This window comes from Culex quinquefasciatus, chromosome 3, assembly GCF_015732765.1.
Source record: "Culex quinquefasciatus strain JHB chromosome 3, VPISU_Cqui_1.0_pri_paternal, whole genome shotgun sequence".
Classification (NCBI taxonomy): Eukaryota; Metazoa; Arthropoda; class Insecta; order Diptera; family Culicidae; genus Culex; species Culex quinquefasciatus.
The window spans coordinates 44,877,147-44,889,774 of NC_051863.1; the positions used below are offsets into that span (position 1 = coordinate 44,877,147).

The following is a 12,628-nucleotide window of genomic DNA, read 5'->3' on the forward strand; positions in this document are numbered from 1 at the left end:
CGAGATGACAGCTGCAGCCAGCCCAGCTGTCACTTTTTGTTTTTCTCGATGACTGGCCGACGACGACACACGCACTTTCCTTTTTCCGTCTCGCTCGCGCTGCTGCCATTCATAACGGGAAATAGAGGCCACACGACCGCACAGCATCGACCGCCGCCGCCTGTTCCAGCTCTATCCCGTCGGTCGCCGTCATCCAAGCACTCTTCGCCAGCAGCCAGCCAACGGGGGAAGAACAAAGAAACGCAATTTCTCCACGACACACGAGAGAAAAATTCAATTTCAACATTGCTCTTCACAGCGGGTCGCGATCGCTACACAATTTGCCCATCAAGTACAAAGAAATCTAGCTAAATTATTGTAAGTTAATGCAATTTCGACGCGCAATAGTATTTCAATTTTAAAAATTTTGTTCGAAGAAAAAGTTGAATCGGAAGAAGAACGTGCGTGCGTGTGTGTGTGTGTGTTTTGTGTGAGTGTGTGCCGACGACGACAGGAGAGCAAAAAATAAAAACAACAAAAACAGTGCAAAACACCAAGGCAACCAGCCCAAGGCAGCATGGAGGTTATCAACGAGGCCACGAAAAGCGAAGCGGCCACGGCGGAAATGGCCGAGCTGCTGGCCACGGAGGTCCCCCGGAAGGATGAGAGTAAGTAGTGCGATACATTCCGATTTACTTTTTCACCCCTGGCTCAAAAAAAAAACATGCATTATTAGGTAACTTGCACATGCAGTCGCCATAAATGAGGTTTTGCGCGAGTGCAAAAGGAAATGGAAGTTATTTTCAGCCCCGTGCACGGTCGTACACCACACACAGGTGGTGGTGGGCAACCCGGGGACTGGAAAGCTAACCTCCCGGCCGTGTTATGTTTTTTGGATTTTGGAGTCCCAGTTTCATGAAATTTATCCAAGTTGGCACTTGGCGTGTGCGTGGCCTACTTTTACGGTGGTGGATTTTGACGTCGAAATGGTTTGCTTTTTCAACATTAAAACCTTTTAAAATCACAGAGAAATCAATGTAGATACCTGGAGTTTTTTTTAAGAGGTCCAATAAACCAAATTTTCAGTTTTTGCTTTTTGGGTGTTTTTTTAATACCCCTGACTCAAGGCGGTTTCTAAAACACCCACTGTAAATTTAATAATTGTAAATTTGGTTTATTGGACCTTTTCAGAAAAAAAACTCAAAATACCTACTTAGTTCATTAGCTCATGAAATTTGTTCAAAAACACCTTGATTATTAATACTGTGTTTAGATGACCGGATTGAATTAATTCTTAGAAATGTTTAATCAATATGGTGCTCACAGTTATGGTTGATTGATCTTCCTTTGAAATATTAAGATTATTTTGTTGGGACATAGTTTCAAAAGTGATTTCTATTTGAAATGAAAAATTTGAAAAAACAAAAATTTATTTAATCCATCTACGCCGTTGGTGCCTTCCTCACTGCAAACTAAATATGTAGCTCACAAAAGATCCGGAAACAATTTTCATCAGAATTAAAAACATAATGGAAACAAAAAGCACAAAAAACTTAGTCCAACTAAGATCTTATGCAAATATGAGAGGCCATAACTTAAAACAGAGTGTTAAGCTTTTAGACTCGTTTCAAAAATCTTTCAATTATCTATCCAACGATAGGTCGGATGATGGATCCGGATATTAAACATTCTCAATAATTTAGTTTCTAATGCAACGACCTTTCTCATGATGAGTCTGGAGTCGAAAACCTCGATTAAAAAGCCGTAAGAGCCAATGGTAAACAAAGCCTTTTTTTGCCTCGGGATTCGACCTACTTACGAAAAACCAATTTCAAAAATGCTTAAGATTGTTCATCTACACGTCTTTCAAGTGCCCCAAACTAAAAATATATGAAATTTTGCTACAATTTGAAGAAAAACGAATATTAGTGTCGGAGGTTACGGTGGCTCTTACGGCTTTTTGAAAACTCACCCGAGATTTGTAGATGGCATCTGATAAAAAAAAAAGTATCAAGCTGCAATGGAAGAATCAGCATCAGAAGAAAATCTTTTGACGCTCATCAAGAGAAAAAATTGCAAGGGAACAGGCCCTCCTCTCCTCCGCGCACGAAAGATCAGTAAAAGGAATCTCAAAAATTCATCATCTTGATTATTGATTGGGAGCGATTTTGTCGGCCAAGGGCTGCAAGATTCCAAATATCCAAGTATGGATACTAGGGATGCCCAGGTGCAGGACATCCTGGATGGAGCGGAACTAACTGTATCGGCAGTCCTGTTTGCGACTGTTGTAATCAGGGAAGCGATCCGCCAAATGTTGGTTGTTAGTATTCCTGGTTATGAGAGTCTGAACAGTATCGAGAAATTAAAAGTGAGAGTGTGTGCAACATGGAGTTAAACTTTCTGTGCAGCTGCTGTGAAGGTTCTCATGGCACTTCGAAAAGTTTAACTCCATGTTGCACGCACACACTCTCACTTTTAATTTCTCGATAGCTCTGGTCCTGCACCAGTTCCCTATCCTCATGCCTCCCCGTATGCTAGATGATGACTTGAACATCTGTCTAGCTGGCGGTCGATGATGTCCATGTATCGAATCGTGGTGATTGCCCTGCCTTGTCACATGTATCTACGTAACTGACGTATAGGCGAGTGACAAGGTAGCACTATCATGACGAAGTATGATTGCGTGGACGGCCATCACTAGGGGGTTCCGTAGTGAATTTTCAATGGAGCGTAGCCTTGGGTGTGAGCAGGCAGCCTATTCCAGTCACATTCAAAGTGAACTGTTTGTTTGCTACAGGGGTTGCGCCCTTTTGGGAAGTTACTCCAGAATTTAACGATCCTTAGAGAGGATTCTCCAGGACAATCATATTGAAATAGCCGAATGAGGAGGGCACGGAACAACGCAGTTGGTTTGGGTGCATACCTAGATTAGCTGTGTTGTTTTGGGTGGGATTGGGTTATTCGTGAGTAAGAAGATCATGTATTAATGCATCTTTTTTGACTTCATTTTCATGTCATGCCTGGGCCTACGACTGGAGGACGGTCGCACCAGGACAACCGAATCAAGACGTCTCCGGTGTGATATCTATCACATTGGAAACAACAGCAACAACAACAACCTGATGGCACTCAGGTTCCGGAAAGTATTTGTATCGTTATTTTATAGTTTTTATATTTTATTAACATCCCTTTCTTTGCAGTGCATGGACAACAATAACAAAGCGGCAATGTGGGAATGGGAAGTCATTTGTGATTGTAGAAGGTATTGTTTTGATTCACAGCATGTTGAACGAACTGTTGTGGATGTACCTAGAACATCGCATCACGGGGTATTTCTTCTGCACATTTCCAACAACAGTACTTGTTCGGTAACTTAGCTGAGAATGTATTGTGAAAGCAGACAAAAATCGAAACACGAGCGCAACCTGTCAAAGCCTGTTGCGCCACAGGCTGATGTACACGCTTACGATAAACCGCTCCATTTTTGTATGGCGCAACAGATTGTTTTGCGCAACAGAAGAGATGCGCACTTCGGTTTGGTGGAAGCTGCATAATAGCACAGTTACCGAATGTTGCTCGCGAAACTGGGCTGAACGAAAAATGACGAGGGGACCGATGCATAACATTTTCTCTACAAATGTAAAATGATGGTTGCTTAAATTTCTTTCAGAGCTCACCTTTAATTTTGACTTAACATTTCATTAAAACTTAAATATGATTTCTAATTTGCTGAACTTGCTTTTGCATCCACTGGCCCCTCATCATTCTGGTTTGTTTGGTTATTTTACGTTTGTCTGCTTTTTAAGTGGGCTACAGCCCAAGTAGTCCAGTCAAACAAGCTCAGTTACCGAACAAGTACTGTACTTTAATTTTGCTTCACTCATCTTTCTACTCTTCTTATTTCCCAATAAATACTGAAACGTGTTTTCCCTAACAAAAACAGTTTCCCTTAATATGCGAACGATTTTAACTTCTGTTTATCATTGATCTTTCCTTTACCCATTTTCTTATTTATTTATTTAAATGTAATTTTCATCGGCTCCTACTCTTCTTTCCTTCAAACTACAGTTATTCTTTCAGTATCGAACTTTATGTAGTTTGCTTTCCTTTATTGTCTATTAGGGTGTTTCAGCCAAACAAAAAAGTTCTCAGAATCAGGCAAACCGAGGTTCCCCTAGTAGAGGATACCCATAGGGACTCTCATGCCAAATATCAGCCCATCGTCTGACATGGGGCGTCGTAATTTTCAGCTAGCCGTCATAGCATACTAAGGACAATGCGTACATTTGAAGGGTGAATCGTTGATTCTGGAGACACCGGACTTCGATCCAATGCGCACCTTGGGGACAGAATGGACAACCCTCATTCCTTCTGGAATGTGTTCATTGGACCATCCCCTACACACCTGTCTTTATTCCGAGTGAATCCATGTTGTCCCAAGACCTGTAGGAACGATTGAACGAAAAGCATAAAAATCCCATAGTAATTTACATGTAAACTTTGAACCGCTGGGGACAGGCCAATTATCAACCAAATGGGCTGATATTTGGCATGAGAGTCCCTATGGGTATCCTCTACTAGGGGAACCTCGGTTTGCCTGATTCTGAGAACTTTTTTGTTTGGCTGAAACACCCTATTGTCTATTGTTTAAATCTACGCCCTTTTCTTCAAACAAGTATGGTTCGAGTCCTTACTTAATATATTGAATGATCACACACATGAAATTATTGTACTTTTGGTAAACTTTTGAATAACATGCTTAGGTCCAAAACATTGTAACAAAACACCGCGACAGAAGAAATAGTAACAGATTAACACGATTCAACATTAGGGAAGATTTCAGGAGAAAACAGTACACAGTAAATAACAATTAGTTTTTGAATTCAAACTAAAAAATAAAACAGTACTTGCTTTAATGAAAGTTGATAGGCACACTATAAATGGTTAGGCGCTTATACTTACATCAAACCCTACGTAATGTACCACCCCCGGCCGAGTTAAAATGCGTAACCGGAAAAGAAGGTGTGCATGCCTGGCACGAACACTCAAAGCGTGTTCTAGCGTGCTGCTCGTACTGACTCAGAGCAAGGGTGAGATGTAGGTGTAAGGGCAGTGCGTGTTCGTCGGGAACCTAGTGCATAAGATCGGTCAAGGCCCGTTCTTACACTGAAAATTGCGAATTGCGATTATTGATTGGGAGCGATTTTCTTTTTCGAGTTTTGTCTCCTTTCTCCTTCGCGGGAAGCAGTGGCTCCCGAGATGGTGGAGCCACGAAGGAGGAAGCCGGGGAGGTGCTCTACAGTTCGGCTGAGCTGTGGGGCATTTTCTCCGAGTACATCGGCAGGTTCAAGACCTGTAAGACCCGCTTGGACCAAGTAACCCTGGTCAGTTACATGATCTCCAAGTATGGAGTTTAAGGAGTTGTTTTTTTTTTTGTTATATATTAGTTATTTAACGATCCTCGGTCCCAACCTAGTCACAGCACCTAAAAGGACCTAATAAAAATAAGTTATGAATAAAAAAAAGGATAACTAACACGACGAAGAACTTTAGATCGATAGACATTAGGGCGACAATAAAAATAAAAAAAAAATCGACATCAGGGATAACTTCTGATTCGATTCCTTAGGCGAAAATAAGCAACTGTAAAATTTTTAAATTTTTTGGGTCGCTTTTTATCGTTCAAGTTGGCCAAAAAAAATCTTTTCATACAATAACGTCTTCGGGACAGTCCACACACTACGTAGACACTTTTTTAAAATCTCAGGCACCCCGCCCATCGTGGACAATTTCCACAACAAAAAAAAAAATCTTTTTTGTATAGAGCGTGGACAACCGCTAGGGCTTCGGCTAAATCTGGAGCAACATTTAAAAGGGGCGGTACGACATTGCTCTTACGGCCTTTCGTCCCATTTAAACGCGTGTAATGAAAGGCCGTAAGAGCAATGTCGTACCGCCCCTTTCAAATGTTGCTCCAGAAATGAACCATGATATTTTTTTTCATATTTTTTATCTTACTTTTAGTTTCAAATTCGAATTCTGCGACCCCATTTAAGTAAAATTTGAATAGTTTATAGCCTATTAAATTACCAAATGCATTTTTTTTATGTTTCATCACTGCCATTTTAGTCGCCATATTGGATTTAAAAATTCTTAATCACTTAAGATTAGTTTATGGATTGGTATAATGCTCAACAATTGAACAATCGAAAATAAGACACGGTTAAATCGTGATTTGATTATCAGAAGATTCGTTTATCCAAAGTTAATTTTTTTCGAGGTCTTCGGATAATCGAGTCTGGCCCAGTTACGAAATATTCTAGCTGAGCTGGTTCTAGGATTATTTTGATTCTTGGATTGAGATAAAAAAAATGTCCACCATGTTTTTTTTCTTATTTTGTTGTTGTTTTGCGGTCAATAGATAAATACGTTATAGTAATTTTGACTGATTTAAATGAAGCCGCTTTAAATAACTTCCTCACACACTTGCTGTCCTCCTCCATTGCAGAACTGGTGGCCAACCTGCGCCAGCAGATCCCGGACATTGACAACATCTTCAACATCCACCGGAAGATCGGCCACGGCACGTTCAGTTCGGTGTTTCTCGGGTCGCTCAAGTGCCAGGAGCGCGTTCCGGTGGACCGCAAGAAGCTGTTCGCGATCAAGCACGTGGTTCCCACTAGTCATCCGAGCCGCATCGAACGGGAGCTGCGGTGCATGATGCAGATCGGCGGGGCCAGCAACGTGGTCGGGGTGGATTTGTGCCTGCGCCGGCAGGAATCGGTGGCGTTCGTGATGCCGTACATTGCGCACGACCAGTTTCACCAGTACTACGACAAGATGAGCCCGGCCGAAACGCAGCTGTACCTGCGGAACCTGCTGGTGGCGTTGAAGCGGGTGCACGAGTTCAACGTGATCCACCGGGACGTCAAGCCGAGCAACTTTCTGTACAACCGGAAGCAGCAAAAGTTTCTGCTCGTGGACTTTGGTCTGGCGCAGGACATTAGCGGCCGACGGGGCGTGGCGTTGAAGGAAGTGCCGGCTGAGGACACCAAGACGTCGTCCAAGCGGCGTCTTTCGGGTGTTGGCACGGGCGCTGGGGACGAAGGAAATCAGCAGGGTAGCGAAGTCGTGGTCCAGCAGCAGCAGAAGAAGATTAAGCTAGAAGCAGACAACCTGGAGAACAGTACAACACCGGCCGATACGGAACCGAGCGGAAATGCCACGCAGCAACAGCAGCCGCCGCCGGCGGCGGTTTTCAAAACGCCTTTGAAGCAATCCAACCAAATCATTTCACCCATGAAGCTCTCGAATATCACCAAGGATCTCTACAGTTCGCCGCTGGTCCGCCAGGTCAAGTCGACTGTTTTGGGCATTAGTACTAACATTAAGGTTGCTCAACGCCAGCAGCAACTACTGCAGCAACATCAACAACAACAACAACAGGGAATAGCAGGCAATAACCAGTCGCCCGTCGTACCGATCCCACCGAAGACGGCGGCCAGAGCGAACGCCATCAACGCCGCACTGTGCGAGTGCTTCGGCAAGAGCCAGGTGTGCAACATTTGCCTCGTGAAGAAGGAAATGCAAGCATCCCGGGCCGGTACTCCCGGCTACCGTCCCCCGGAGGTGCTGCTCAAGTACCCGGACCAAACGACCGTCGTCGATATCTGGGCCGCCGGAGTTATGCTGTTGAGCATTCTGTCGCGGTGCTACCCGTTCTTCAAGAACTCGGATGATTTTCACTCGCTGGCCGAGATTATCACCGTGTTTGGTGACCAACGCATCAAGAAGACGGCGGTTCAACTGGGCCGCCACGTCAAGACTGGCCAGCGCAAGCAACCGCTGGATTTGCGCAAACTTTGCATGCGTCTACGCTTCCGCTTCCGGCGTCTCCGGGCTCGGCAGCAGGAGGAACAGACGGCGACCACGTTCGCCAACAGCTGCGACAACTGCCAGCAACGGCTGGACGAGTGTCTCTGCGAGCATTCCGACTCGAACCGCGATTTCGCCGAGGACGAGTTCCCGGACAGCGTGTACGATTTGCTGTACAAGCTGCTCGAAATCAACCCGCACAACCGCATCTCCGCCGACGAAGCCCTGAAGCATCCGTATTTCCAGCAGTGCTTGTAGAAACGCGGCCACGAGCGAGAGAGAGAGTCGCGCGCACCAGAAAATGAAGTATTAATCAGTACGATCTCCAGAACAACAAAACAAACAAACAAACGAAATGCCAACTTTCTCAACCAAACGAGAAATTAGTTCAAGCGAAAGCAGATGTAAAACAAAATACATTTTTCAACGTTAGAAAAATGACAACAAAAAACGTCGTAGGTTAAATTATTAGCAAAAAAAATGTTTCTCCAAGAGATCTTTGAACAAAACAAAACAAAAAATAGACAAGCTCTTGCTTGTTGTGGCAAGAAACAAAATCTATCGTGAGTGTGTAATGTGTTTAATTTATTCGAATTACGTCAAAACTATTTATTTGAACAAACAAACAAACAAAAACCCCTTTTTAATGTATATCCTGAATGTGTACTCTGTGAAAAAAGTAAAAAAAAAAGAAAAAAAATCAATCGCGTTACGTGTTGAGAGATGAAGCCATTGCAAAAACAAACAAACAAACAAAACAAGACTAGCGAAAGCGAACAACAGCGCAGCAGAGGAAAGGGCGATGGCTATCTGAGAGATCTAGACTTTAAGATGAAAACAACAAAAGAGGCAATAAATGTAACTGATGAAAGATTTACAAGTTTTCTTGTACCGAGTGAATGTCACATTTTTCAAAAATCTTGAAATCGAGCTCTTATTAAATAGTTAAAAATAAGTCCCAAATCAAATGGATTTTCGAAGAACTCCGCAAGACGAATTTCTCGTTGGAACGATTTATTTAGCGTACGGAGAGTAATAATAAAAAATAAAATGCTTGCTTTACCTTGCAGTGGGCACGACACGCCGCCCACTTTACTGGCCCGGTCCGGACAGCGACTTGTCCATGAACTTCTTCTTGGCGAAGCACAGCCACCACTTGCTCGGTTTGCCGTCCTCGCCGGAGAAGACCCGCTCGCACACCCGGATGCCAATCTCCTGGCGCAGCTGCTGCAGGTACTGCTTCATCAGGTCCGCCTCGGACGGGCCGGCCGGCTTCGCGTACACCGCATTCAGCGGGAAGCCCGCCTCGCCCGGGATGTCAAACTTGGAGATGGCCAGCGTGTACATCTCCTGCAGGCCCTGGTTCTTGTTCGAGCAGCGCTGCAGCCGCTTCAAGCACTCGGTGATGTACAGCGTAATGTAGATCAACACCCGGTCCACCTCGGACTTGATCTCGTACGTGCGGAAGAACACGTTCGCCTTGAAGTAGTACAGCGACTCGTCGATAATGTCCTGCTCGATGCTGGCGTTGGTCGGGGCCGGACCGCGGGCCTGCGTTCGCAGCGGCAGAATCGCCATATTGCCCACGGATTGGGAGTAATCCTTGATTTGGGAATGATAAGCCTGAAAAGTGATAAAACCCATTGTAGACACACCCTAGTTGCGTTTCTTTGATGACTAATGTTGATCGACACAGATAAACATTTTCATACAGTTATATTGTAAATTACTACTTACCGGCATTGCTTCTCAGTTAATACCGATGATTGGTAAACTAATCGACTATTTTTGATACTTTCACGCACAATAAAATTTACTTGAAACCCACTTTTAAAATTTTCTAATCCTTAAACTTTGCGAGATGGACCAACTATGGTCTCAGCAGTCGTATGACAGAAACAAAAAAAAACCTTAAACTTTGTTGACAACTCGCAGAATTTGTAAGACGAACGTCAAAACGCTGCACGCGTAATTTGATTAACTAATTTTACCAACAGCAACCACACCCATGGCTTTCTACCTAAGGTACTCGCGATTGAGTGTGTAGTAGTGCGGTTGTCAAAATCGATATCTCTGACTCTCTCACTCCACTGACACTGACTTTGTTTATGTTTTGGTTTTCCGGGCACGGTCCATTGTTCGTTTGTTATTGTTTTGGTTTTAGTGGCACGGAGTCATGCACTCACACTAATGCAAAGCAAGATCGCGAGTACCTATGATATACAGCCTTGAACCACACCGATTTCAAAGCTACCTAATTTTGAGTTCAAAGCAGTCTTATGGTAGGTACGTTCTATTCGACTGAAGAGTGATCTGTCCAGTCCCGGGCGAAATTTATTATATTTTGGTTTTGTGCACTAATTAGGGGAAATATGCCCATTCTAATCACTCTAAGCCGTTCGACCAATTCTCATCACTTTTCCGTTTTCCGCTATTAAATCAACATTTTCAGATGTTTCAACAATGGAGAGTTGCTTGCTCACTTTTATTTGAGCTATTCATTACTTTGGAACAGTCAAAAACACTTTATGAAAGCTGTAATTCATGATCAAAGTGCTGATAGGCCGATAATAGAAATAGGCTGAGAAAGGGTATAGTTCCCCTAAATGTTGGGCTCGCGAGTAGCCCGCGAAGATCTTCTTATCACTGAGCAAATCTTCCAAGGCGCATCGAAGTGTTTCGCACATGATCTAGCCCTGCTGTACAGAGCACTCAAATAACAATCGCAAAACGCTTGAAATTTCGGTGATTGACCATGAAATAAATTCAATAGCCAAACACTTGAATTTAAAATGGCGTTGAAAATAAAACGTTCAAGCGACATACACGTTCTCGCTTACTATTCGTGCACGCTACCACTGCGCCGTCCGGCCAGTTGAAATCGGGAGATTTTTTTTGTGCTACTGGTTCTAGTCTCGCTTCTAGCCTTTGATAAAAGTCGCGCTAAAATCAATCAGTGAAACACATTAAATTCAAGTGGAAAGTCACGTTGACTTTGAATAGTGCCTGTTTTGGGTAGATCTTAAGATCAAATTCGTGTGTTTTCCTCATCACTTTAAATAGTCATGACAGTGGTGCAAATTTATGAGCAAAACACTTGAAAACTTGAGCCACCCGAATGAAAATAACGTGTCAAAAAATACCAAAAAGTCAATCGCCCAAACACTTGCATTTGATAGTGGTTTGGATTGATGTTGAAACACAAACCAGTTAAATCTATGATGTGGCTTTATTCAATCATTCAAGTGTTTGGGCACTTGAATAAAACGTGTGGCGAGGATATAAACATAAATAATTTATATTTATATACAGCAATTCCATTTGAAAAGAGCCTAAACCAAAAAAAAAGTTCTCCGATCGGGCTCAAAATTTTTCTGGGGGTTCCTTGGCCAAAATAATTAGACCCGTATTTTTTTGTTTGGCCATTAGGGTGGCCTACATCGTGTTAGGGTGGTTCAAAAAATGGCAATTTTCGTCATTTTTCGCAAAAACCACTTTTTTCTAAAAATCATATCTCCGCGCCATTTCATCCGATTTTAGCTGTCTTAGACGCAAAAGAAAGGTGATGAGTTTGGCTATTTGGGAAAAATAGTAAAAACACAGACAACAGACGTAGCGGCTAGAACAAAATAATTTGAAAATCGTGTGTAAAAACATGGCTGCCGCATCCTGCTAATCTACTAGCGCCATCTGTTAGCCTATTGCCACTCTCTAAAGCAGCCATGATGGTTTTCTGAGAAGGTGTGTTTGAAAATGCATCACCCAGAAATGTTTTAAAAATATATTATTTCAATTTTTCGAAATAAAAATTAAAAAGGTAAAGATTATGTTTTTATGCTATAGTAAATCTACTTTAATTATTAATTAACACGATTCACGAGCACATGGAAGTTTTTTTCATTTAATTATCGATATTAAAAAATTGTCTAGTCTGATGCTTTTTAAACACAGCAACCAAGGCCGCGCTTGAGGCTGTCAAATTCTTGCTGGTTGTGTTTATAAACAAAACCAACAGAGGTGAGCGAAAAGGAGGGAAGACCCGGTGGAAATCGGGAGGATGGGCAAGCGTTTCTTGGAGGATAAAAGATCCGTAACCAGAAACGAAACAATCCGGAACTGTCGAAGAAGGAAAAACAGCAAGGTATGACACGGTAAAGTCTGGATGTCATCAGCGCCGTCAGCAAGAGCTATGATCACGGCCAACCCCGTAAACGTTTTGGCCCCAAACGACCGCATTCCGAAGATTATCTCCGGAACCGACAAACCAACTACCACGATCATTTCAACGCTCACCTTCAAGACATCTTCAACGCCCTCGAAACCCACCCCACCTTCAAGTGCAGCCACTTCCGGCAAACCCTCGTCGCCATACCAAAGGCCTGAATCTTGAATGTTCTCCCCGGCATGTCAGATTCCCCCACCGGATTTCTAGTGCAAGCGATCCTCAAACACCAGAACCAGAACAAACGATTACAAACGTTGAAAACCAACAAAATGTAAAATGACAGTAGGCGGAAAGTGATATTTTGACAGCGGGCAATGTGTCAGGGCAAAGCGACTGCAGCGCCACAAACGGATTGCCACAACTAAAAAATCTGTAGCGATGATTTACACAAGGGAAGAATCGAGCCCAAACGTCTGTTGTCTGTGGTAAAAAGTTCCAAAAATCTAGCTTAACTATTGAAAAAGTCGTATGAAAACTTAAAATGGCGTTTTGACCGTGTCTGGACCAAAGAGCCTATGTCTGAAAATATTTTTATCGGATTCCTCGGAA

General features: G+C 43.1%; 2 protein-coding genes across 4 annotated transcripts; one reads left to right on the forward strand and one right to left on the reverse strand.

The window, feature by feature from the left end:
• The first annotated feature begins 48 nt into the window (after positions 1-48).
• On the forward strand, positions 49-8,727 carry LOC6046887 (cell division cycle 7-related protein kinase). Of its 2 annotated transcripts, XM_038262058.1 has the most exons (3): positions 49-357; positions 417-647; positions 6,488-8,727. In XM_038262058.1, the coding sequence occupies exons 2-3, from the start codon at positions 557-559 to the stop codon at positions 8,110-8,112; spliced, it is 1,716 nt and encodes a 571-aa protein (XP_038117986.1). In that variant the 5' UTR covers positions 49-357; positions 417-556; the 3' UTR covers positions 8,113-8,727. The 2 variants fall into 2 exon arrangements, with proteins under 2 accessions (XP_038117986.1, XP_038117985.1); XM_038262057.1 differs by having other exon boundaries at positions 49-647.
• On the reverse strand, positions 8,419-9,821 carry LOC6046889 (actin-related protein 2/3 complex subunit 3). 2 transcript variants are annotated; one of them, XM_001863981.2, is made up of 3 exons: positions 9,592-9,758; positions 8,918-9,477; positions 8,419-8,522 (listed from the first exon to the last, which is right to left on the reverse strand). In XM_001863981.2, the coding sequence occupies exons 1-2, from the start codon at positions 9,595-9,597 to the stop codon at positions 8,947-8,949; spliced, it is 537 nt and encodes a 178-aa protein (XP_001864016.1). In that variant the 5' UTR covers positions 9,598-9,758; the 3' UTR covers positions 8,419-8,522; positions 8,918-8,946. The 2 variants fall into 2 exon arrangements, with proteins under 2 accessions (XP_001864016.1, XP_038117987.1); XM_038262059.1 differs by lacking the exon at positions 8,419-8,522 and adding an exon at positions 9,765-9,821 and having other exon boundaries at positions 8,852-9,477; positions 9,592-9,700.
• Between the last annotated feature and the right edge of the window lie 2,807 nt (positions 9,822-12,628).